This window comes from Anguilla anguilla, chromosome 1, assembly GCF_013347855.1.
Source record: "Anguilla anguilla isolate fAngAng1 chromosome 1, fAngAng1.pri, whole genome shotgun sequence".
In the NCBI taxonomy this organism is placed as follows: Eukaryota; Metazoa; Chordata; class Actinopteri; order Anguilliformes; family Anguillidae; genus Anguilla; species Anguilla anguilla.
In genome coordinates this window covers 28,196,637-28,224,581 of record NC_049201.1, presented here as the reverse complement: position 1 = coordinate 28,224,581, position 27,945 = coordinate 28,196,637, and the positions used below count along the sequence as shown (strand labels likewise).

Genomic DNA, 27,945 nt, shown 5'->3' with positions numbered 1-27,945 from the left:
TTGAGTACAGTACACAATCATTTACAACCTTGACTAGTGCTGTTTCAATATCATCATTTGATATAAATCCTGACTGGATAGTTTCAGAGATATGGTTTGAATTAAGATAGGTACGGAGTTGCTTAGCAACAGCTTTTTCTAGAATTTTTCTAAGGAAAAGGAGGTCTGTGGTAGGTCTATTTTTAAAGAATATCAGTACTGACATAAGCTTTCCTCAGTCTCAGCTTAATAACAGCCACTTCCAGGGCAGCACGCATTTTATTAATACAGAAATGCTAATGATTTTGAGCATATGCTGGCTTCGCCCAGGAAGAGGTTCTTTAGCCATTGAGTTGGAATCGGCTCTACCAGGCATGAGCTGGAACCTTGTGCCACTTTTGCTCTAATTTTCTTGTTTCAGGATGAGAGTTGTATTGTTTGGAGGACTATTCTTGTGATGGCATTTCATTATTAATCAATTGCTTTTGCTAAGTCAAGCTGTGCACATTTAAGTGCATATAAGAATGAGGAAAAATTACTTCCAGATTTTTAAACTGAAGGAGAACTAATAAATAGCAGTCACTCCACCACCTCTGCGTGATATATGTGAGTTATGAGTAGGGAAAGCCTGATAGTTGGATTTTCCAGTGATTCAGAATGAATATTGAGCATCATTCAGAAAACTTTTCTTAAATTCTACTGGACACCTGTCTATAAGAAAAAATATACATCTTTACATTTCTGGCCTCAGATTCGATTGACCCTCTCTGGAACCTGATGTTATAATGGTGACTTTGATTTCAATTTAGCAGGATAGCCATGGGGATTTGTCTGTTCCCAAACAGTGTCATTTTGTGAACTAAAACATTAAAACAAGCATTAAAATATTTCTAAGCTTTTACTACATGCTTCTTATTGGGGAAAAAAAGAACACAAAAATTAAATTGATGTCTAGTAAGCCCTAGTAATTGAGGTCTAGTAATTTATTTAGTTAGTATTGCATAACACATAATTAATGTCTTTGTTTTCTTTCTTTTTCTGGTAACAACTTCCCTTGAAGTCAGCCCTGCTTATCTTTCTGAATTCTAGTTATCAGTCCACAGGATGATGTCAGTTGTTTTGCCACCCTTCTTTAAAGAATGTGCCTTTGCATCAGTGGTGTGAAATAAAAGCAGAATATATTATACAATCCAAGCATCTTTCAAGAGTCTGGGTGTAAGCTATCTATCAGTTTTGAAAAGAAAAAACTCCCACACATTGTTATTATTCAAAAAAAAAATAAATAAATAATGAAAATAGAATGATTCATCATTGTTTTAACTGCATGTTCATCGGCACAAAGAAAAAGCATTCCTGCACTAAATGAAAACTTGATGATCAATTGCTTATTGATTCCCCTTTATAGACTCTGTCACAAAGTGCATTGAAACTGTGAAAAATACAGTCTTTTCAATACAAAATATTACATACATATATATATATATATTTATATATATATATCAGTGGGCCCTATTCCGCAACCCTGAAATAATGCGTTCTCTCTGAATGTTCTCTTTTCCCGAATTTGGCCAATATTATTCAGATTCTGAGCTTTTTTTCTCACCTCTTTAATGCAATTTGCTCAGACGTCCGCACTACGTTTGTCAATTAAATACACACATACACACCCATACCCATACACACATAGATACCACAAGTGAGAGTTTACCTTGACCACATTGGCCAGAGCAACACCACCGGGCTTTGGGGTCTTTAAAATTAAAATTACTCCAATGCTGTAAAGGCTATCCTTTTCCTTCCATGACTCTCCTAAATATTTGGACTTAAAATAACTGCAATTTTAAAATGAGAAATCAATGAACTCAGTAAAACAAATGCAGACAGTTTTCTTCACAAAACCCCTCGCCACACAAAATGATGAATAATTGTGGATGCTGTAGTTGTATAAATGATAGGCTTAGAACTCGGAGAGAACGGAGATAACGCCACCAACATATTTTGACTTTGAATAAACTGAGTGGAATAGCAGGGCGGCACGGTGGAGTTTGCATATCCTCCCCGTGTCTGCATGGGTTTCCTCTGGGTACTCCGGTTTCCTCCCACAGTCCAAAGACATGCAGGTAGGCTAATTGGAGACTCTAAATTGCCCATAGGTATGAGTGTGTGAGTGAATGGTACGTGTGCCCTGTGATAGATTGACGGCCTGTCCAGGGTGTATTCCTGCCTCTCGCCCAATGCACACTGGGATAGGCTCCAGCACCCCTGTGACACTGCTCATGATAAGCGGGCATAGATAATGGATGGCTGGATGAATAAAATAGCTACATGATAACTGCGAGAAGAGTGATGGTGCATAGGCTATGTAAAAGCACACTGCAAGGAGAAAAGAGGGAGAAATGTGCTGAATAACAAAATAAATTACTTGCACTTTATATTTCTTTAACTAAATTTATTCAGTAGTGTCCTTTATTTTGAGAAAATAGTTTTGCAATATGTAGTTTTCAAAAGCCAACGAGCGTTTCATCCAAGCAACTGTTCAGTATAGGATGGGGACATTGTGTCTCCCCATCACTCTATATTGCTCCCTGCTCATGAGCAGGAGATGGGGGAAGTGTAAGAGCATAATAGCTGAAGATGCATTCTACCCAGAAAATTTTCTATTTTTTCTTTATTTTATCTAAGCTTATGCAAATCAAACATACAGGTAAAGTGGGGACTCAACAAAGCGGGGAGAAAAAGTATTAACAAACAAAAAACAACAAAACGTTGCCTTACACCCTGTAGTTTTCCATATCATTAGGATCCCCATATCTCCATATCCCATATATGTGTATATTATCAGTTTATTCATTTCAACAGTTGAATGGCAGTGAAATAGTTTTCTCACATTGAAAAATATTGACTCACATTGTCCCTCATTTTCTTTCACAAATCTGAAATTCTTTTTGACAGGGAGGTGGTGACAAATCTCACCTAGAACATTTTCCAGGTCATTTAGCCCCCTCATGTGGTGAACAAAAACACTACCAACACAAAGAAAAAAACCTATGACATCTTTAATACTAGTGGCTTCTCTTATTCCATCTAAACAGTCCTCCAAAATTTGTTTCTGAAAACATTTGAGGTAAGAAATAGAACATGTAATTGCTTAATCTTGATTCATATTTGATCTGCAACACCTAGTTTGACAGCGTGATCGCTGTTTCATGAGCCAGGCGCGGTTAAGCTGTACAAATTCATCTGCGTAAAGAATACTTGGTGCAAATGAGATGGACACACCAACTCTACTCACCCCAGGATGCAGTTTTCAAACTTGTGTAGTAGGCGGAGCCAGGATGAAACAGTGAGTGCAATTACTCTTTAATGCCTCATCCAAAAGACACCACTTTTGACAATGCAAAACCTCTAGACCAGAGGGCCCACCAACATCTCTACCAGTGGCATCTTTGTGTAACCAGGTGGTCTTCCATCTAAGCACCAACAAACCAAATGTTAATTTGCTTCAGTATATAGTCATGGACGATCAATTGCAGCGTGCTTACCTGGATTTTAAACCTCTAACCCACATAACTGCATTAGAACTGGAACAGCTAGTCAAATCTGTAAATGAAAGAATATCTGTTCCAGTTGTAATGCAGGTCTGTGGTCTACAGTTTTAAACCTGAATTTTAAACTCCATAAACTGACTGCAGTTGACCCTAGGGTGGTATGACTGTCTACTCTTACTCTTTCTTGGTTACCTTGGTCAGACAGCAACTTGGCATTTGACCTCAGTCAGCGCTCAAGGGTAGCACATAAATTCAGTCCATCCATCCATTATCTACACCTGCTAATTCCTGGTCAGGGTCATGGGAGGCGCTTGAGCGAGAAGCAGAAACACACCCTGGACAGTTTGCTAGTCCATCGCAGGACCCACACACCATTCACTCACTCACACACTTATACCTAGGGGAAATTTAGACCCTCCAATTCATCTAACCTGCATGTCTTTGGACTGTGGGAGGAAACCATAGTACCCGGAGGAAACCCATTCAGACACAGAGAGAACATGCAAACAGTGATACTGTTAATAGTTATGGTACCAGCAGATGTCAGCAAAGTGCAAAAAGATAAATTAACCTGGAACATTTTGGCAGAGGTTGAGCATGAATATAAAACCAGAACAGTTTTTGGTTGCATATAGCCTAAAACATTCCAATTGTTTTTATAGTTTTCTGTCCGTAGTTTTGATTGCAAAGGCCAGAAAAACATTATCACTGAGACTAAATTGTTGTTGTTTTTTTAAATATAAATTATCCCTGAAATCTAAAATGTAAAAGGTTGTGTAATTTCAATACAATCGTCTGTTATTTTAATACAGCCCCACTTCCAATGAGGAAATCCCTCTGTTTAAAAGACATGCAATTTGTGAATGTGTACCGAATAGTGAATGCAGATGTGTACAGTTAATGCGCACCCTCCATATATCCTACATATCCTCTGATTTGGGTAAAGTCAATGCTTCTTTTCACTCTGCAATCCACCAGCTGAGCTGACCAACCATTGTGCTAAATGACTTGCTCCTCTTACACACCTGACTGAAACACAGGGGATACTGTGCTGAATGAACCCCCGCCCCGACCTCCAAACTCCACACTTCACAGTACGACCAAATGTGCAATGCCGCATGGTTGCATGATACTGAAAACTCCCACTTTTTGAAGTTGGCAAGTCAATTGCAGCAGAACAATTGCTGTGCCGAGCAAATTGCTTCCATTTGGATTGGATTGACAAATCACATGAAGGCACGACAGCATTTCGTTTGGAAAATAAATGGCATGCTTTAAGACTCCTGTGAAAACTCCAGGTGGCAAACTTAAGCAACCTGGTCAACTTGCTAGATAGCCCAGTTAGCAAGCTAACCAGCCAGGTTGTCTAGTGAGCTAACTACCAGGTCCAGTCAGCCCAGGTAGTGGCATATTCTCCATGAAAAACCCTGATGACAGGTTATCCACCTTCCTCCGGCTTCATTATCTGTGGTACTAGTAGGCAGGCTCACATTTTGTTTTTGCAACACCCATTAGTTCAGTGGTAACCATCCCTGCTTCTTGAGATCTACCATCCTGTATGTTTTCACTCCAACCCTAAAAAAAGCACACCCCATTCAATAGCCACAGATCTTGTGCAGCTTCTAATTAGTAGAATCAGGTGTACCAAATTAGGGTTGAAATGAAAACCTACAGGGTTGGTTACCATTGCATTAACTGAATCGTGTGCCTGAATTGTGTGCACCCAATCAGACTGCAGTGTGTTGTGTCAAGAAAAGGCATAGTCCACAGCTGTGGAAGCTTAAATTTGTAGAAGAAACACATTCCTTCCTTTGTTGCACAGAGCTTAGGTAAACCACGTGCAATTAATCCCTGTCTACTCTAAGACATTTGGTAAGAATGCACATGAACACATTTACAAAAATAATAATTTAATCCAGTCATAAAACATTGTCTAATCACATGTTTACAGTGTACATTTCAACCAATAAAACTGTCAGAGGTGTCACTAGGGGAGTGCGGGGGGTGCGGACCGTACCGTGTGACACCGAAATTACTGGCAAATTTTTTTGTGCACTGCTTTGTATAGCGATGATTTGAAACCGGTAATATCTCTGATGCCAGTTGATCAATTAGCGGTATTAATGTGATGAGGAGTGCTTTGTCATTTGAATGCATAACACGCAATTCCTCACGCCCACACCCACCAGCCCCCCCCCGTTCGACAACATTGGGTGCCACCAACAATCGACCACATCGGGTGTCCTCAACCCTAGTGACGCCACTGAAAACTGGGACACCTTTTTGGTAACCTGCTGACACAGTGCTGTAAATTCTATAAACTGTAGGCAATTTTTAATGGGATGAATGATGTAATGCATTAAAATTAAAATTGTAAATTATGATGGTTCTTGCCACGACCATTTACTGTAAGTGTGTTCTGCCTTCTGGTACAATGTATTTTTATTTTTTGGTCATGTGAAAGCTAGCAAGCAATTCCTGTAGTTAGCCTTATCAAAGAATATCATATACAACTTAATTTAATACAAAACAACCACACACCCAATTGATGCAAGTGTTTCATGGCCTGCCAAGCCTGCCAGTGAGAGTTAAATTCAGCCTGCGCTTTTTAAACACTGCACTCCCAAGTTTATCACTGGGGAGCAAAATCTGCGACCACATGCAGGGCGTATTTGCGCGCGCTCTTCCTGTGTTGGGGTCTGCGGGCTGGGGCGTCCCGCTGGAGCGGGTCCCGGAGTCTGTGGCTCCCGCCTCCGCCCAGAGCCACTGCCATCATGCAAAGAGAACATCGTGCATCACCCCCACCCTCCCCTCCCCACCCCACCTCACCCCACCCTTAACTCAGACACACAAGCCTCACAGGGTGAAAATATCGCTGGTCTACACTTTTGCGGCTTGTGGCCTGCTCCCTCCCTAGCCCCCCGTCCCCTCCTTAAACAGACACTGCTCTGTCTGTGGTGTCTCTGAATTTCTGACCCTTTGCTGAAGACTTCATAACTCAATTCCCAACGCCAAAATTACTGCACCACTCATACCTGTACCTTAACCGCTCTGTAATGGAAACTCACCTACTCTACATCCCATATTTATATCTATAGCTTAGTTTCTTCAGTTTCTTCCCAATTTAGGACACAAGCACAACAGGAGACCCTTAAAATAAATTCAGTCCAAATTCTTTCCTGGACATACGACTCGCCAGCCATATAAATTTCAATCACTTTTATATTTAAAATGTAGACACCGTTGGAAGCATGGAGACAACAGCAAAACAACCCAAGCTCCTAAACCGTTTGCTGCTTCTTACCAAGACTATAAACATATGGAAGACAGTCAAACACTGACCACTAAATTTTGGGCATCTCGTTGTATTGTGCTGTATTTTTTCCCTGTATTTTGGAAGACTAATTTTATACCATTTTGGAATGTAATGTCATTTGATTCTATTTTATGCTGTTATGTTAAGGCTTCAATGCCCAGCCGACAGAACCAAACAAGAAATGAAAATGTCCTCTTCTGACACAAAGCTTTCAGATGTTCTTCATACTTGGGAAACCTTCCAATAAACATTATACCTTCAGAAGGTCTAATTCATCCAAACAAAATTTGGGCTGAAATTGATTAACTATTCCTGTGTTTTGCCCTATATTTACAATGCTAGCTCTGAATGATATCTATGGAAGGATAGAACTGGCTTTAATGTGAATGACATGCCACCTTAATGTATATCTAACTTACTAAAGACACTTACTGCTTGTTCCAAATATGGTGTTGTTGTCATGTTTGAAAGACAGGGTGGAAGCTCATTCTTTAAGGTGATATGAACAGTGAAGGAGTGAGTAATGGTGGAGGGAGAGGGAGAAGGCAGGGAGAAAATGAGAGATGGGTGAAAAAGAAAATCAAAAGTGGGAAATCAGATTTTTAATCTCTGTTAAAAAATGGTTGGTTCCGCAGAATTTAAATTGAACAACCAAGGGCTTTCAGAACTTCTCTTTTGGCTACAAGCCAAAAGAACTGGCATACAATATTCAAGACAAACATTACAATTACCACAATGCACAAGTGAAGACAATAATATATCGAGTGAAAGAGAGCTATGGAGTCTTATTGCCTACTCATAATCTCTGTTAATTAAACATGATGCACAATGAAATATGATAATATCTAACCACTGAGGTTTGTCTTCAAATTTTGAGCAAAAACAACCATGCCAAACTTGGTATTAAAAAACCAAGTCAAACCAAGTATTATATTTTTGTGATTCTTTTACAATGCTTGGTGAATGCCCAAAGATCACAACTTATATGAAATAACTGAAATAACAAAACAATGCCTCTGTTACATTATCTGCAATCTGATGTCTTTAGAATGGGCCATGATATTTCTATGCTCTCAGCATTTTCTCGAAAATATTGCATCCCTGCCAAACAGTTTTCCATTCTTGTGGCAATTGCCCATGGTGGCAGGAAAACCACAGTGCAAACAGATGCCACCTCAAGCAGGAAAAGTGAGCTGTGTGGTTGACTTGGCTCTATGTTTATTCCCTCTCTTGGCAGCCAGGGCACAAGAATGTCCAGTGCGGTTTCCACACCGTCACCCTCTCTGGTGCACACAGGCACTGAGGGATTGTGGGTAAACTGACGGCTTCTCATGCTGCTGCACCACTATCCAGGACCATTCAAAGCTCCAGTAGTTAAATGAATGGAATTAAAATACACATTCATTAGGTAATGCTAGGATACTTCACTTCAGTGAAGCAGAACTATTCACAAACTTTATAGGCATCTTGGCTCTGGTTCTTGGGTTTGAAGAGTCTGCATGGCTTAAATGCTTAACTGAGATGGAAAAAAATACTGGCATCATATAAAATATTTGTAATTTCTAATGAATACCATAAAAATATTCTGCTCATATGCAGAGCCTCGGGAAAGATAAAGATTTTATACAATCTGCTTTTCAGTCGCATATAAAAAAAGTGTATTTTATTGTTTTAGACCACGAACCCCTAAATGGACCTGGATGGATTGGAATGCTGGCTGGTCATCAAAAACTCTGCAAGTATCTAAACTATCCTTAATCACATATCAAACGTTTCTGGGCAGGTGAAAACATACACTGAAACTGAAATATCAAAATATATACATAAATATATCCCCAGAAAAATAATTATCTTTTACCAGTGAATGACACAGATCAAGCTGTCTCATGTTTAGGACTGATAGTTTCCTTAATGCTATTTAAGCACATCCTAACTACATGCCAGAAGGTATACCAGCATGTTTGCTTCTCCAGCTGAGTGGCTGAAGCTGAGCTGGCATGTGCTTGGTTAGTACTTTGATGGGAGACCTTTTTGGAAAAGTATTTGCAGCTGGAAGTGGTGCTGGTGGGCCAGTAGGGGGTGTTATTCTGGTTAATTAAGCCCCAATGCCAGGGCAGTGATGGGAATACTATGTTTCTGATGAGATGTTAAACTGGCTCGCTGTGGTCATTGAAGATCCCATGACACTTACCGTAATGAGTAGTAGGTTTCTTGATGTCCTGGTTAAATTCTCAGCCTGCCACCTAATCACTCCCCAGTTCAGTTGATGTGTGGTGAGCATTCTGTTGTTGAAATGGTTGCATTTCATCACCCAGGTAGGTGCTACACATTGGTGGTGCTTGAGGAGAGTTTCACCCTCATCACTGTAAAGTGTAAAAAAAAAATGCTAGAAAAATTCCAGCCATTATTATTACATTACATTCTCAGTGTTATTCACATTAGCTGATATGCTGGTTTGTCATTATTGGTGCAAATTCCCCATTTTACTTTGTGTGGTGGACTTTGTTTAGGTGGACTAAACAATGTCAAGATATAGGCACAGCCAATTCAGTCTCTAAATCTTTTAGGGCTTCATTCCTATTGGCTGAGGCCGAGTTTACAAGTCAGCCTTTAATGCACAGAATCTTCCTTGTCTAATTAGGGCCTTCAAATAGTTCAAATAGGCTGCCTGTCTTTGTGTTATCATTGTTGCTGCTGTTTCTTTGAATTTGTTTTCCACTGCCTTCACTTGAGTAGATACTTAATAACCACAGCATAGTGAATGTGTGAAGTCTTTACAATACGTAAGTACTGAAGCTTCTTTTAAAATCAGTTGGCAATGAGTTTGAAGGATATAACCAGTTCAAAATAGCCTAATATTTAAAAGTTTACAGCACTGTCTCTACTGTGGTTGAATTAATTTTATTTACAGCACTTCATCATGATGTCATAAAGCAATTTGGAAATCTAGGGCAGCAGAACTTTTTTTCTAGGACAGCAGAACCTGGACCACCCAGCAGCTGGTTTTGTAGGAAAAACACAAAACTATATTTTTGTTTGTGAAAATAATGAGGACTTAGCTAGGAAGATGTTTGCCTCTCACCCGATTCATGCTGGGATAATCTCAAGCGCCCCCTGGTGACCCTGACCAGGATAAGCAGGTATAGATAATGGATGGATGGATGGATGGATGGATGGATGGAAGATGTCTGTATCTTGTAGGATGCAAATAAGCCCATGTATAAAAATCAAAAGAGCAATTGCCTCCATTGTAGCTTCAAATATTAGATATTAGAATGTGTTTCATGAGTGAACTATGATGGTGATCTAGTGGTCATTAAAATTATTTGTTCATTTTTTGTTTAATATTATAATCCACCTGCAAATATGATGTAGACCTTCAACCCTGATGAAGCCCATGCAAGGCTGCAATGTGTTGGTCCAGCACATTTGAAATGTTCTCGCAACATTTCAATAATGGCTTTTTAACTGTACCATTAAGAGTGCCTTGGATTCCTACTTGTTTGCCACTGATACTTTTTAATAATTTTGACTTTTGACCAAACCCTTTTTGATGCATTGATATAGGCATGTCATTATTCTGAGATTTTACCAGCTATTTTCACTAAAAGAATTGAAGAAAAATCAATTTGTTCCGAAAATTATAAAGACTGCAATTAAAACTATTCATTTAAGTAATCTGAATATTCTTTCCCTTGTAAAACACTTTTGCTATGCATTATCTGTGTCAGTCCAGCCATTCTACACATTATCAGCCACTGCTAAATATAATTAGAATGAATGAATGTGTGCTGTTTGTTTATAAAAATATATGAATCATTTTGTGCTTGTCAATTTTGTATTGTGTTATGTTGTTATTTTTATTTCATTTGAGGTGGTTTACTAATGTTTGCTGGCTATTTTATTATTTTACCAAATCTGAAAGCTATTAGCTAGACCTTCCCAAAACTGGGCAAATGTTGCCAAACAAAAGAAAATATTTGTTTGCCACTAAAGCTAAATAGACCAGCCTGCAAAAGCATTTTTAGTGATAGAAGCAGGTTGCAGTGACATACTATACTTTGTAATCTATCCTTTAGAATCCCACTGTTTGTTTCCATTGACAGGAGGTAGTTTGCAGTGAGAGTGACAGTATATTGCATTTATGGGAAGAGACAATTTGTACAACCATGACAAAAGCAGCATCCCCAAAATACAGAATAGGAATTCTAGTGCTGTGCTGTATATACAGTTTTCAAATAGAAGTTATAATGTTTATTCTTCATGTTAAAATAATTTTTGTGCCAGCTTCACTTCACTGCCTTTCTGTTACATGTTGGATGGAATCCCTCTGCAGAGGCTGGTTCTTAGTGTCCTGGTTCCTTGGACATCATCAGAAGGGCTGGAGTGTTCTCTTTGTGGTGAAAATATTTGTCACTGTGAAAAAATATGCAAATGAAATGGTAAGAATAAGCAATTCAATGCTTTATTATTATTATTATTATTATTATTATTATTATTATTATTATTATTGATGTTAATAATAATAATAATAATAATAATAATAATAATAATAATAATAATAATGAATCCAACTCAGAAGGTGGATTGGCGGTGAGAACAGGGATGGTTGTAGGCATAGGCGACAAGGGCAGTTGCCTAGGGAACCATCCATCTGTGGGGGGGGGCCATCCGTTGTATCCAGCTGTATAAATGAATGCAATGTAAATGCTATGTAAAAGTTGTGTAAGTCATTCTGGATAAGAACGTCTGTGAAATGCCTGTAATGTAATGTAATGTAATGCACCAAAGGAAAAACAAATTATCCATATGTTGCACCCATGATTTTAGTTTCTCAACCCCTTGGCCATGCAATTGTACAGCATGGCCTACCCCTAAACCTGATGCATGCCATTGCTGCGCACAGTTCTGCATTAAGAAATAGATCTAGGACAGGAATGCAGACATTGTTATATAATAAGCAATGTCAAGTTTGTAAATGTGGTTTGTAGCACTAAACAGAAGAACCCCTCTAAAGAGAGATGAAGTCCAGAATCTATAAGAAAAATGAGGAACTGTTGAGGACTGGATGACATTTGCATGATTGGGTGACAAGGATTTTGTTACTCAATTACATTGAATCCCTGTATATTTTGGCTGTTCTTAACACCAGCACATGTTTTTCTTACATGATAAGCCTTGTGATTGCAGTAGGAGCTATCACATCCTGCACTTGTTTTAGATGTATGCCTTTACACCTGCCATTGTGTGTGGCAAAATGTGTGCGCCTTAAGAAATCCAACATTCACATAAACAAACAGTGTACTGTCAAGCTGCAGAAGTAAACTGTAGCTCGATGACAGTGTTGACAAGCCATGATGAGGTGTTAGTTACAATGGTTTTTGGTGGAGTTGGGTATATTCCAACTTTTCCTTCAGAAGGGTCCATTAAGTCTTGATATGCATTGATCTGGTCCTCAAACATTAATAATGAATTGTGACATGATTAATATATTAGTGACACATTCCATAGCATGGAAACAGACAACAATATGGAACTAAGACAAAAGTCTTTATTTTTGGTCAATAAGTTGTACATAACATAATGCATCTTAAGGGATATAACAAAGTTGTTATAAATTTGAATGCCATTTACTGTCTTGCTTACAGTATTCCCATTAATTAATTCCATGTTTTTGCTATTTTACTGTTTTCAAGGGCATCAGACACATTGTACAAAAAGTAATCATTATTTCACTGATTAATCAGTATGAATATTGATTATGTTACCAATAGCACCATTTTCAAAGACAGACAAACACACAAAAATAAGAATCCCCCACTCAAAACGGTAAAAACAAAACTATTATCAGAAAAGGTTTAGCCCAAGAACTTCATGAATTTTATTTGTTGTCTCCAATCACATAAAGAATCTATAACTGTTCATACTCCTTACACTATAATTCATTTTCTGATAACTTGTTCCATAAAATAATTTCCTTCTTACAGGCCCCTGTTATGTTCTCATTAACATACTTCCAAGTAACCAACAAATCTACTGAGACGGTACACATTTTACTGTTGTCAGTTGCTTTTTTTCCTTTTAAAATTTTCTCCAAAAGTTAGCCTGTTTAACTTTGGGGGTACTATTACAGGGAGCTTGCTCCTTGGAGAAATGGCTTCTGATCTTTAGATGTTAAAGTGATGATTTTAAGTGCTGTATCACGTTGAGGCAATGAGGAAGCCAGAGAAGGAGCAGTGGACGTTGTCGGCAGCAAAAATTCCATTGGCTTCATCATCTGGGATTTGCATGTAGACTGTGTCCTCCTCATTCAGCTGAAGAACAGCACTGCCAGACATCTGGTCCAGGAAGCCCTTGTTGTACTCATCATACGTGAACATGATAGGCTCACCATTTTTGTACAGTGCCACCAAAGCATTAGCCCCATTTACATGCATGCTGTAGGAAAAGTAGTAGACCCCAGCGGCCTGGCAGGTGAAGATCCCTGTAGTGGGGTCATAGTGCTGCTCTGCGTTGTAGATGACCTGGTCAAATTGAATGGGCTCTCCAGATGGTGGGTAAGCCTTTGTCAGCACTGCACTAAACGCAGACATGGGGGCCTTGACAAGCTCGGGCATCATGATCTCTCCTGCCTTCATGCTTTTCTCAAAAACTACCTCCCCGGGAGGGCCAGGAGGACCAGGTGGGCCAGGGGGCCCAATAGGTCCTGGAGTACCATCATCTCCTCTGGCCCCAGTAGGTCCAGTGGGACCCTGAGGACCAGTGACTCCCTTGGCAGATAATCCCGCAGGGCCTGGTGCCCCAGGAAGACCTGGGTGACCTTTGGCACCTGGTACACCTGCTGGACCGACAGGCCCAGCTGGTCCCCTTGACCCTGGTCCTCCATTTTGTCCAGCTGGCCCTGGCTCTCCAGCTCTCCCTGGGTGACCCTTGGATCCTGCAGCTCCAGGTGCCCCTGGTGCACCAGTTGCACCTGTGTAGCCGATGTCACCTTTGCTACCAGGAGCTCCAGCGGGACCCCTGGGACCAACAGGACCTGTTGCTCCTGGGACTCCTGACTTGCCCTCAAAACCTTGTGCACCCTGATCACCTTTTGCTCCCTTGACTCCTGCAGGTCCCATGTCACCAGTATCACCTTTAAGTCCAGTTGCACCTGTCGCTCCCTGAAAACCTCTTGAGCCCTGGGGACCAGCTGGTCCCATGGGGCCTGTGGCACCTGTTGGGCCAGTATACCCAGTGGGGCCTGGTTCACCTTTCTGACCTGTGGTACCTGGGCTACCAACTACTCCCCTCTCTCCTTTCATTCCGGTTGCACCTGGTTTTCCATAACCGGGGCTACCTGGCTCTCCGGGTGCTCCTGTAGCTCCCTGTGGACCCTTCGGTCCTACAGGGCCAGGCATACCTGGAGCACCGTTATCACCTGGCTTTCCTGGCATTCCTACCCCAGGGGCTCCGGTATGGCCTTTTGCCCCTGGCAATCCCATAGGTCCAGAAGCCCCATCTCGACCAGGTGTACCTGACTTCCCAGGCTCCCCAGGCATGCCTGCCTTCCCTGGTTTACCAACACCTGGTTGACCGCTTGGCCCAGAAGGACCCATTGGACCCATAGCACCTGGTTCACCTGGTGCACCAGGTATGCCATGTCCTCTCTCTCCTTTGGCACCTGGCAGGCCGGGAATACCGGGATGTCCCTTCGGGCCTGATTCACCTCTTGGCCCCATTTGTCCAGGCGAACCGTGCGCCCCAGGTTTACCAGGAGAAGAAAGGCCTGCAGGTCCAGGGCTGCCAGCAGGGCCAGGCATTCCCCTGGGACCCTGCGCTCCGGTTGCACCTGTCTCGCCCCTTGGGCCAAATGGGCCTCTTTCACCTGACTTCCCTGGGCTGCCTGGAGAACCTGGCTTGCCAGCTACAGTGAGGCCAGCTGGTCCTGGTGGTCCGGGTGGTCCCGCTGGGCCAGGGGCTCCAACACCTCCTTTTCCTGGGGGTCCGGGGGGGCCTTCAGGTCCAGGCTCACCTGGCTCACCTGGGGGACCTTGCTCTCCTGCTACCTGCATTACTGGAAAGAAATCACAGTTTTAAATGTCTGCTGTCCTCCTCCATTGTTTGTAGCTCTTAGTATTTCTTGCACATGTGAGCTATATTAATTCATTTCATTAAATGTATTATTATTGTTAAATAATTGAAATCATTTAGAATTATTTCAGGATAATTATTTTAGTGGTGTTATGATGAGCAATCTGATCTAACTTCCTAGTAAATAGCATACGTGTAATACTCCACTAGAAAATCAGAAAGTGCACAATTTCGCCTGCAGAAGTGCTTTAAGAGTGAATATTTTAAAAAAGGTAATCTATAATTCAAAACATACATTATGTATAATATATCACCAAATGAAATATGGCTAATATGCTAAATGCATATTAGTAGATGACATGTAGTAATAAAAAAAAATGTGTCACACAGTTTATAACATGATTATAAGGCTGAAATTTCCTTCAAGCACAAAATCAAACCACAAACAGGGTAGTTTTGGTAGTAGCATGTAATGGAGGATGTGACAGCTTGTGGTATCGCATTGGAACAGGAAAGAAACAAGCTGCTTTGACTTTCAAAAACACAACCCACAAAAATACCATGCAGAAATTACCCTGTTTGTAAAAAAAAGGCCCCATTGGCTGTGGACCTAGAACCATGGATTTGCTTGCATATACAACACAAGCCTTATGTGCTGCAACATTGCAACAAAAATAACTGTGTTTGCCAAATCCGTGACTAAGTAAGAAACTAAAGTTGAGCAGCCACAAACAAGTGCTTGTTCACCTTGTACCAGACTTGTAAACTTACCAAAAGACACATAGAAAGAAATTTGGCTTCAGTAAGGGGCTCAATATTGTCTGAGGCAGCATTAATAATGCAATGAAGAAGATTATACATATATCCAATTTCAAAGATGGCTTGAAAATATTATGAATAATTACATTTTCCATGAATTAGAATGTTCTTTGTTTTTATTTGGAAAAGCGAGCTAGCTGAATAAGAAACCCATTGGGATATTCAGCGGGTGGAAAATATAAGTATCTGGTGAAGATAAACAAAACGAGAACCAGCATGAAGTCCAAAGAAAATATAACAATGTTTACTTTACAAATGTACTGGAATCATCATTGTCTTCTGCCTCATTTCTATTTTTGATAAAAAGTGAAAACAAAACAAAAATTTAATTCAGAGAGTTGTAAGGACTGCAACAAACCAGGTTACTGAGACTGAGCTATACCATCTATAAATCTAAGGTTGGGAAAATCTGATAATGTTGGCCACCTACTACATGCCAATGAAAGTACTGCAGTACAGGTACGTGTTTAAAAAAAAATTAAAATTATACTTGTTATTGTCTATTGTGATTGTGATTTTTTGTAGTTGTTTCATCTTTTTTGTTTGTTTGTTTAAATCATGGAAATTGACCAAACTACTTTCCTTAAAGTGGGCTAATAAAGTATCACTTAACTTGATCTGGTAAAATGCAGTTACATAATTAAATAGAACATGTGATATTAGCTTTATAATTTATTATAAAGTTTTTTATTTTATGCAAGACTAAATGTTGTCCATTTACTCAATGTTTGAAATAAAAAAATACAATGCCTTCAAGTGTACACATCCAGTCTGGTATGGATGGATAGGCGATGAATAAGTTATATAATATGAAAGAATTTTGTGGCATTTATTCTGTGGTTACATGAGCAGTTATAGGCTCAGGAAAGCCATTCTAAGGTCCATATGTGTTTTCAGTTCTCTTATTCGAAGAAAGCCAAATGGGATACTGTTCACCAGTGCCCCGGAGGCTACAATTGCTCTGTAATACAAAATATATTTAACCATTCTAAGATCAAATGTATGTAAATGCTGCATGTTGTACTGTAAGACTACAAGATGCACTGCCTGAAGTTCAGCCTTATAATGTCACATCTGGGCTGAGCCAATGTTGTGCTTGGAAGTGAAGAAAGCCTACAGGAGATAATTTGCTGTCTCGCTACCCTGTGCATGTTTCCACACAGACAGCTCTTTAATCGCTGAGTTTTGAATATGCTGGGGAAACGACAGGGCAGGTAGCTGTGACAGACCAAGTGCACACAGACTTCCTTCCTTTGAATCTCTCCCAAAAGCAGTTACCTCTTTTACCACTTAATGGGCAGCTTTTCAAGTGGCAGCTATCTGGAGCCACTAAGCTTCTGGAATGGAGAACATTACATGAACCCTTGATTACTAATGCATCTTTTTAAACACAGTTCTTGTGCAGTATTATTTAAAGAACAGGAGCTGAATTTGGAAGTCTTTTGATTTTGTTTTGATGTGTCATGTGGCTTCCATGGGCCAAGTACCACAGCAGATAAACATGGTCTTTCCCAAGACTATGTATGGATGCAGAGTTTTGGCAAATTAAAAACAGATGTTACCACATTTTTTTTTGTTAGCAGGCACACCCAAACAAACCACATTTCAGTGCATTTGCAGACAAATTAGAAGTGTACAGTATACACTGCAGTTCAGAGTACTTAAAAATAATTACCGGTAACACCATCTGTACCTATATTATGACAAAAAGTATTCCATCTGCCAATAAACAAAATGTTCAAAATTCATGTTCAGGAAAAAATGTGCTTTTTTTATGATTAAAAAAGCTCGAGCTAATTTAGATGCAGCACTGGCCTGCTATACTTCAACTGTTATGCACCAGAATTTAGGAAGAAAAAAAATGTTTCAAAATATGACAAAAGTATATTATCAAACAAATATTTTGCTTGTACCTGAAAGCAAAGCATTCATGAATTAATATAAGCATTAATAGTTAACAACTTTGATGCACTTGACAAAATAAGGTAAGCGGTGTGAACCCATCAATTTTTAAATTTCTCTCTATTTGCCAATATTTTCTATATTCTATATGCTAGTAAATTGAAATACATATTGACTGACCAGCATCTAATTATATCCTGAGTAATCTTCACAAAAACTACTTTCTTTAAACATTTAGAATATGGACATGTCTTTGCTGATCAGCATTTTTTGATGAAAGAAGAGATTGGCCAGACTATAGTAAGCTGGAATGCACATGATTTTCTGCAGTAAAATATGATCTGCAATTTAAAAAAGCTACTTCACTAAGAGCTGTTTGTAGCAGGGCATACCTTTATGAAGAAAGGCTAAAAGCATTAAGCATTGCAAGTTAATTCATAAATCTGAAACAAAACTAATAGGTGATGATTTTGAAAAAGACACATCTCATCCAGAGCATGATTTGCAAGCTGAGGCTAAAGTTAAATTTTTAACAGATTACATTTTTTGCATCTTAAATATTCTTCAGTATGTGAAATGGAATATAGAATTCCCATAAAAACAGCCGTCTGAACATTATTCATAACATTACAAGATGCAGTATTGAATGGAAAAAAAAAAACTTGATTGGAGCTTTGTTTCAATTCAAGTGACTTTATTTTAATGTGAAGTTGTTCTGCAGTCTGTATAATATTTAAAATTTTCATTCACATACAATATGCCAAAATGATCTCTTGATATGATTGCATTCAACAATCCTGTGTTTTCATTCTTTTTCTGTGTTGTATAAGACGGAAAAAACTGCTCCCCACAATGGAAATGGTGTCACATCATGTATGTGGCTCCCAAAAACAGTACATATGTTTTCAACCAGGGTAGCTACATCTCAGAATGTCTGGTGGGGTGAGAGTAGGTCCTTAAAACACTCAGGCTTCTTAAAGGATAGAACAGCTGAACTCTGAGAGACCAATGAATAGCCATAGCTGGTGAAATATGCTAATATGCAGTCAGTATGCTGCCACCCATTGGACAAACCCTTATGTTCTCTGGGCCAATCAGTTCACAGGAGTAACCTGTCCTGCTTTTAAATTGCTGTCCTCCTGCTCTGATGAATGCACCCGCCTCTCTGCACAATTTACTTTTTTTTACTTTTTTTATGAAGACAGGTCAACCTTATCTCACTGTTCAGCAGCTCCATTGTCACACAAATCTGATAATCCATGTTTGAGCAAGTATAAGATTTAAAAACATTAAGATTAGTGAAACAGCGCCAGCCCTGTGGAGGAAATCACAAAAAAACTTTTGTTCTTACCAGGGCCCTTCACGGAGTAAGGCTGGTACTGGGGAACCTTGACAGTTTTCTTGATGTAATATCGTTCTCCATGTACGGCAGCCAGAGCCACAAGGAGAAGAAGGATGCTTGTTACTCGCAGTTCCATCTTCAGGGGCTAAATCTGCGAAGATAAAACATGGGCTGTGTCAAACCTGCTGTCCCAATAGTAATACCTCAACTGCATCAGTGATAGAAAGCTCAGCTAAATCTCTGCTTGTTTTGAGAAACTTAACTGAGTGAATACACAACTGAGACTTGCAAACATTCTCGAGTCAGAACTGAACACTGGCTGGTTACAATTCTCTGCTGAAACTACTTCAGATAGAAACCCCAGTAACATCCTAGATCCATGCATGCACATTTTTCCTTCTTCCTGCTCTCCTTATGCCCCCAATCTAAGACAGAAGGAACACGGGCACAGCCCTTTGGTATACAGCCCCATGCAAGAAGGGCAGGCACAGCTGCTCGCTACCAGCTGGGATATGCAGGAAAGAACGGTAATCATGACCCCCCAGGGAACATCGCCCACGTAACATCAAGGAAGGCTGAGTCGAGGAAACGTACCAGCATTTAGCTCCCAAAAAAAAAGTCAAGGTCGGGATCGCTGTCCCCCACTGGCGGCTATATATCCTTAGGGCTTGGAGGCTGTTGGAGGAGCTGCTGCTCTTTTGAGCCATGATGTGGGTATTTATACCATATCTGCCTGTTCCATGGGTGAAAAAAACAACCTGTTCTCTAAGCTCCGCCCCCTGCCCGCCTAAACTGTAATTAGTAGTCAGATCTGCCCCTGTGAAGGCATGTCAAATGAGGATGGTAGTTTTCTTGAAATATTTAGAGGCATGATTATTGCTTTTTTACATTTCGTCTGAGCAAGAAAGGTCTCGAAAAGAGATAAAACAAATAAAACTACTAATAAACTTCGGAGTCATTTGGTGTGTTAACTTCTTTATAAAATAATCAGTTGTTTCCTTTTGCAAGTGAAAGTGCTGTTATCTTAAAGTCTTCACATAACATGTACTTTTTTTCCAGACAATAATGTAAAAGTTAATAAATGAATGTACTTCACCTAAAGAAATACCTTGTACCAAAGATAAAACAAAACCTCTGTTGCTATCATTCGTACTGTAATGTGTTTACAATTACAGCAATAAGCAGCTTTGCAGCTAAAGAACAGTGTTACTATCTCACCTATGTTAATCTAGATTATGGCTTGCTTTTAATCAATATTTGTCCTAAATTTGAAATCACTACACTGCATGTAGAGGAAAAATAAAAACAAATTTATTTAATCAGGAAACAAATTAAAGGATGCATGTCAGCTTAATTCAGGCCCAAATGATTACAAATATACTGTAGTGTATTATAAATAATTAGGCAAATTCATGAATATCACTGTTGGTATTATCAACAGCAATAGATGTGAAGAGTGGCATTTAGATATTTCTATTTTCAGGTTCTTTATTATTATTATTTTTGCCTCTCATATATAACATTAAATATGTTCACATTAAATTCTAACCATGATCTCTGTGCCACATAAAGTGAATTATCACTCTACAAAGATGATATTGAGAAGCGATCTTTTTTTACTTTTACAGGTTGTCCGTGTTTGTCAAGGTCTTTTACCTTTATTTTTGACTGCCTGGTGTTTAGAAGTTCATGGCAGGAAAAGCAAATGAAACCTGAAGCAGATTTAGGCTATAGGTTGTGTCCGGTATTTTTGTTTCCACCCTTTGGGTTGATACTACAAGACAAAAATTAAGATTAGGCCTAATGTACCAGACCATAAGCAAACACGTTTCACTCCATTACCCAGAGCATGCTAGCATGTCTGTTTGTAAGGTGCTTAGTCAGCGTGTCTGTTTGGCTGAGTATAACAAACCTTTTCAGTTAATGACTATTTCAGGAAACACCTTATCAAATTCCTTTGCAAGAGGATTTTTCGCATGGTACACCCAAAAAAAAAAAAAAGAACAGTGTCCCACAGTGTTTCTTTGACTGGCTTGACAATTTCTGATTTTTCCACCAGGGGGCAGGACCTGCCTTTCTCCTTTGCTGAAACCTTGCCTGACTGTTTCTTTGACCCTTGTGGTCTCCTCATGTGCTATTTTTGGAGTCCTAAACATATACAACATCAAGGGTCTCAGATTTATTTAGGCAATTATAGCTTCCTCAATAATATTACATTTCCTAAATCATTTATTCCTTCTCATCCCACAGACCAGAATATACCTTTCCATGTACATAGATGCTCCCCAGCTACTCAATGTAATTGTGGCCGGTAGGAAACACACCCACCTAAATAATCACATGCTGTGAAAAACATAAGAAACCATAAAACATTTAGTACAGATTGCCTCCTTAATCATGTCAAAGTTAATTGCTGAGATAATTATGTATAGCATAATAACATAATGTATGCATATATTGTATGTGTGTGTCTGTGTGTGCATGTGAGTGTGTGCGTGCATGTGTGTACTGTATGTGTGTGTGCGTGCACGTGCATATGTGTCTCTATATCTTTGTGTATGTGTTCCTATTTGAGCCACGGCATGTTTACGGGCCATTCAGTGCTGTGTCTTGTACAGCTTGTTTGAAGACTTCTTCCACATTCCATAAAAAAGTTTGAACATCAGAACATCAAAATTGTTTGAACTTTTCAAGTCTTAGAATTAGGACTCATTAAATGTAATTTTCAAAATGGCTTCTTTTTCAATGTATATAATTATAATATTTAATTGCTGCATATGTTCTATTTTAACTTGCTTATACAAATGTAAATAATATGCTTTCACTTTGCTGGGGAAGAATATAATTTTGTTAGCAAAGTAAGTTTTTCAGTTTACACTGTGAAACAGTCACATACATTAGATAAAATTATTGTAGTGTGGGGTATGATGGGGCACACACATTATTTCTTACAGATAGCTTTTTGTTCTAGTAAAACAGTGCTATATTTGAATGTCTCCATGTTCCCCTGAATGATGACTCTACTCGGTTATGTGTAACAGCTTGGCGGTCAGAAAGTCCACGAAGCTTCCTATGCTTCTGGGAAATGTATGTGTATACATATATATATAAATATCAAATCAATATATATATTTTAAACCATATTATTTCAACTCCCTCTGTGTGTTTTATTGACCACAATAAGGGTGAAGCCAAGACCATCCTTGTTGCTCCCCATTTAGCTAAATGACAGAGTTACAGGCAGGGGAGTCAACACTTCACAAGTTTCGAGGCTCAGTTAATTTCATCTTATTTTCCTCTCTGAAAACCACAGAGCGGCAACATTCTCTTTTCTTTTTTCTTTCCATAAAAAAAAACCTTAAAAAAAAAAATGAAAATACATAAGGATGCCTGGATGTGAAGCCTGGAAAAATCTGGGTCAAAACTCTAGGTGATGTTGTACATGCCTAGTGATTTGTTTCCGTGTAACTGCAGTTACAGCTGGGTGTTCAGAGCTCTTGTTCGACGTCCTTGTTCTAGAAGCTCTGCGAGGCGAAGGGAGTGTCTGCTCAACTCATTGCTCACCCACAGCCCTCTGATGCGGTGGGTCCGCCACCATTGTAATAACCATTAAGGACTCTGGTGGCTAGAAAAAGCCAATGACGTAAATCTTATTTGTTAGCATCTGGCGATTTGAAAGTGGCTCAGTGTATGACACGCTGATGCTGCTGCTGCATCACAGAAGTGGCTGAAGTTTTCGAACACTTTCTCTTTTTATGATGATGATGGTACTGGCTCTGTCACAGCACAGAAAGCACATGTGTATTTACAATTTATATTTGTAGAAACACGTTTTTTTTGTAAAATAGGCATGTAATGTGGTTATTCCAACCGTAGAAATTACTGGTGGAGCTTTTTTGTAACAACATCAATAATTCTCTCTCTCCTTGCCTCAGCTGATGTTTGGTGATCATTTTGACCACAAAATGTCTGCCATGTATCACTGGTGGTGGCAGAGGTGTTACCCTGTTCGCGAAAAAAAAAACTCTTTAAAAACATGAGATGACATGTCCTGTATCTGAAATAAAATTGTGTTATTACCTTTGAAATGTGATGACATTATCAAAATATAATGTAATATGATGACTTCTTCAAAATACAAGGCCATGTAGTAATGAAGAGCAATATTTAAGTGTTATAAGGACCCCTGCAAATGTATCTAATAACAGTAATTCACATTCAAAATGTGTCTCTCTAGTCATGAGGTTCTTGATTTTCCTTCCTGTCATTGTCTGTGCTACATTATTCAAATATGCAGATAACATAATTAACCAACATAATTAATTACAAGTGTTTTAAACAAACAAGCAACAGCCAATCAATTAACACAGAAATGAAGAATGCACAATTAACAGTTTTTGACATTTTACCATTTATTTTGCAACACAATAATCACAACTAAATTATGAAAACAAAGCAATACAAATACACACAACTACGAAAACCCCACCACCCACTCCCAACACAACCGCATTCATAAGCCGCGTTTCCACCGCAGGAACTTTACCCCGGAACTAGGAACCTTTTGAGGAACTCAGTGCGTTTCCACTGCAGGAACTAGGGTCTAAATTTAGTTCCGGGGGCTTTATTTTACCCCTAAAAAAGTTCCTGCTCGGGGGGTAGTACTTTCCAAAAGTACCGGAACCTTTGGGGTGGGGCGCAAGCGCTGAAAATTTCTGATTGGTCGACTACTTGCAGTGTTTTATTTTCAACCGCCATGTTTAAAAATATGCAGCCGCAAACCGATTTATTTTCATAATAACTTCAAATCAAACTTGTATGTTATGCGGCGCAGTAGCCTAGTTTTGGTTATAGCCTGCCAACGTCTTGGAATTATAACGTGTGCTCTTCTGTTCTTTTCTTGCTTTAGTATTTGTTTTATGAAATGCTAAGCATTCGTGCTGGGACAGCATAGTACGTACCAAAACATTCAAACGGATTAATTCAGTTGCTGAATATTTTCTTCTGGATTTTCTTTGTTAGCCCGTTGTAATTGACTCAAAACGTTTGATACAGTTATGTGAGGTATGTGGTAGTTCTGCGTAATTCACATTGGTGATACAGTAAAAGCAAACTGGAAATCACCTTCCGCACTTTTTGTCAGGGTAAAATAACAGGTTAATTCTAGTAATCCTCCCTTTAGCTTTTTCAGACTGCCGTAATTTTACTCTGCCATTCTTCAATTCCGCAAAAAGACCAGGAAGACTATGGACTAATTTATGGTGCATGGTTCGCATCTGGAGGGCACACTTCGCTGCTCGGCTAGCAGTAACTTCGAAGGAAAGTACCACTACTAATTAAAATTTTCACGCAAGTCCGAGTTTTCGTTCTATTCTTGTCATTTTGCGATTTGCGATATGGAATTGACGATGAGAAAGTAATCAAACAGCAAATTGTTTACAACGTGTGCATGTTTTCTGCTGTTGTTGCCAGTTATATTGGAAATGTGAATGCATTCTGTCGCCTCGGATGTCAAGACATGAAAGTGAATGTTCGCATAAAAACATAATGAATGTGTTTGAGAGGATATATAAAACCGTTACAATCTGACTATTGGCCTGTTATATCCTATTTGTTGCATAACAACGGTACAAGTTCAACTACAAGACAACGGTAAAATATGCCCAAACGGCTGCAGAAGAATATTTCAATTCCAGGTGATTAAATCGATAAAAAAAAAAAATACAAAAGTAACCATATATAATCATTGTTGGTAACCTGTTTTATGTAAGTGGAATAAACCCCTCCGGGCTGTCCCGGTTATTAGAAAATAATGTAGGCTACTTCGGTGGTAGTATGGGGTTACAGAAGAAATCATAGGACAGATGGACCGACAACAACGTCGCTTTTTCAAACGTCAGTGGGCTAATTTGCCTAATCTTCGCGGGACTTTAGACCGCGGTGGAAACGCAGACCACCATGGGCTGAAGGAACCTTTTAGTTCCTTGAAAAGTAGTTCCTGGGACTAAAAGTTCTGGGTACTTTTGGTGGAAACGCGGCTATAGACATACACACTTAGAGGCATAACCCCCCTCCCCACTTAAAAAAGGGGGAGAATAATGGGTGAATGGCTGGGATTTATAGCAAAATGTCTTCACATAATGAGCAATTAATATTTGAGAAAAAAAAAAATATTTTTTTGATTAACTGAAAATATACTAAACCGGAGACAGACTGGCATATTAGTTTGACTTGCACTAAAATACATAACAAAACAAGAAATACTGCATCAAATTCAACATGTTCCCTGACCTGCCTTTTCCCATGGAACCACCCCACAGTAGTGCCAGTAGATTTCTTTCCATATATAAATCACTAAGGAGTGATAGGAGCTGTCTTAGCTCACACCGCTAACAGCAGCATCAGCACAAATGCAGGAGTTGTATCTAACCCCCAGCTCCCAGTCTATTTCAGTCTATGCTATTGTGCATACAAAAAGACTAATGTTTCCTGGTTTACCTCTCAGTGACTTCGGGACTTCGTATGCCACACAAGAGAATGTAATTTGGGGTTGATGTAATGGACCCTTTAGTAGAACATGCAAGTAAAGAGCCCTCTTTTCTAGGTGGGACACAGTTCGGGATGCGGATTTAACATTCAAATACACGCAATACGCCACTAAAAGCTACTTTTGGTTTTTATGAATGGAAGGATTGATGTTGGCCTTTCAGACCGAGCAAGGGTACAATTACAGGGACTCGAAGACAACAAGTTCAATGCTGTCGGAAGTGTGACAGCCCTGAGGCCTGGCATGATTTTATAATAGGACCCAGAAACCCTAAATACCAAACCATCTTGAGTTACAATGTAGTTATCTTGAAATGTAAGCATGTTCTCTTCCCTGAAGTGCTGTGTTGACTTTTCCCCTCCTCTTTTCTTCCAAGATGGTAGAAACTGCAGGAAAACATACATATTTGCCTTGTTAAGATGCACAACATGGGATAGGGGCCACAGAATATCCTGATGATAAATGGGGAGAATGGTTATTTGTTTATTTTCCAGATTAAAATGCATATTTGAAAAACCCAACTTGACTCCAATGTTGACTTGAGAACAGAAAATGTGTGGATGGAATCAGTAAGCTTAGCTACTACCCGGCTACTGTAGGCAACACTGTACCACAGACCAGAAAGCACTACAATGAGCCTCCTGTCTCTACTCTCCTTGAAAAAAACAAATGCTGGTAGCCTGGTGGATATGCTAAGCAATGGTAAGTAAAAACACAGCATCACTGTTTTGCGCAGAATTCAACTACATTCATTCTGGCAGAATGAAATGCATCTGCGTGAAATTTAGTTTTAAATTAGATTAGATTAAATTTAGAGTATCCTGGCAGGTTTAGGTGCTGTCTAGGACAAGGGTTGATAACTTTTTTTCACAGAATGTAGCTGTATGCAGGAAACACGGGGGAAATAAACTTGAAATAATAAGCTGTATTCATACATATCAAATGGTTTGGGAAAAATGTTCTATTTAGATGTATGGATTGGATTACATCTAACTTGGAAAAAAGGCATAGAATGGCCTAGATTCAGTCCAACTTTGTCCTTGATTTTGATTTACAAGTGAATACATTAGTTTTTTTCGTTGACAGACACAGCTCATTTCATTTCATTAACTGCAAATTGTGTCTGTAACTTTCTGAGTCAAATTACAGGTCAAATGTTGACTGATTCCAGGTAAATGTATTAGAAAATAAAACTGAGACAACCATGCCCAGCACCCTCTAGATTAACTGTAAACCTTCTCTCCTCAACATAGCTCTGCTATAAAACAGACACCTCAAGGCATCTCTTAATAAGATAACCGTAATAGGTTTAGGCTACCAACACTACAATTTGTGGTAACGCTTTTGAAAGGCTGAAGCAACTGATGAATTTACTGTGGTTTTAAATGTCAGTCAAAGCAAAAATACCTCAGGCGCCATAGTACTTGGGAGTTAGCCTCTACCTTTTTCACCAAGTGAGTTAGCAGCTCTTTTATTCTAACATTTCAAAAATAATCTCTTTTCACAAAATAAAGATAGGCCATCTCCATTGTTCATTGCTGAGTGTCACAATAGGAAATGGATAGGAAGGACATTTGGTTGCAGAGCACCAGGTTTGTTTGCCATTTCATGAAAAAAGCAGTCGCACCACTGTTTAACCATCTGTTTCTCTGCAGTATAGGACCATTACAGTATTTAAGGTGAATTCCTATCAACATCTTTGCAGGAAAATGTAGTCAGGACTTTTTTGCTTTGGATCTGCATCACCTAGAGAACTAGGAGACAGCTTTTACTCTTAGTGACCTAGCGACTTAACCTGGATTGCTTCTGTGAACATCCAGTAGAACGAATGAATAATGTGCACAGTGTCAGTTGGCCTGTATAAGCACTTCATCTTAGCAAATGAAATAATAGTAATAACCAGAAAGTACATGTTTTTTGAAGTCAGTTTTTGGAATCAAAGTTGAACAAAGCCATCTTTATGGGTTTTTAAGAGTATAAGTATAGGTGGTGGAAGCTATTCCGTGCTGTATTTAAAGATAATAACTAATTTGAGATTGCATGCCTATGGAAATTGCAGGTTTTACTCGTCTGCTCTGGATTTATTTTTGCCACTTCACAATAAAACGTGACAAACCGTCAAAGCATGCGAGAAAGCACTGGCCGTCATCTTAAGTAGAGATGAAGCCAGTGCTCCAGGATTGGCAGAATAGAATGATTCTTGTAAAGCACAAAGAAAGGAATTCAAACATGCTACACTTTGAAAATGCCAGTAGATTAAGTTGCAGATTAATGTGTGTATCTGATCAGAGTTTTATAGAAATTTTCATTCAGGATTCAAGAAGAAATCCGGAAGTATTTGAAAATCCAACCACAGGAAATGTGTTCACTTGAACATATCAAGAAAAAGAGGATGTGTTCTAAACACATACATACTAGG

General features: G+C 39.2%; 1 protein-coding gene across 1 annotated transcript; it reads right to left on the bottom strand.

Moving 5' to 3' along the window:
• Window positions 1–12,374: 12,374 nt before the first annotated feature.
• Window positions 12,375–19,661, bottom strand: col10a1a (collagen, type X, alpha 1a). Its single transcript, XM_035409092.1, has 3 exons — window positions 19,574–19,661; window positions 18,989–19,130; window positions 12,375–14,899 (listed from the first exon to the last, which is right to left on the bottom strand). Exons 2-3 carry the CDS (start codon window positions 19,113–19,115, stop codon window positions 13,044–13,046), a joined length of 1,983 nt encoding a protein of 660 aa, XP_035264983.1. The 5' UTR covers window positions 19,116–19,130; window positions 19,574–19,661; the 3' UTR covers window positions 12,375–13,043.
• Window positions 19,662–27,945: the final 8,284 nt, after the last annotated feature.

Coding starts and splice junctions, on each gene's coding strand:
- col10a1a (XM_035409092.1), bottom strand. CDS start 19,115: ATGGAACTGCGAGTAACAAGCATCCTTCTTCTCCTTGTGGCTCTGGCT. Junction 14,900..18,988: donor TTACTCCGTGAAGGGCCCTG/GTAAGAACAAAA, acceptor ATTTCTTTCCAG/TAATGCAGGTAGCAGGAGAG.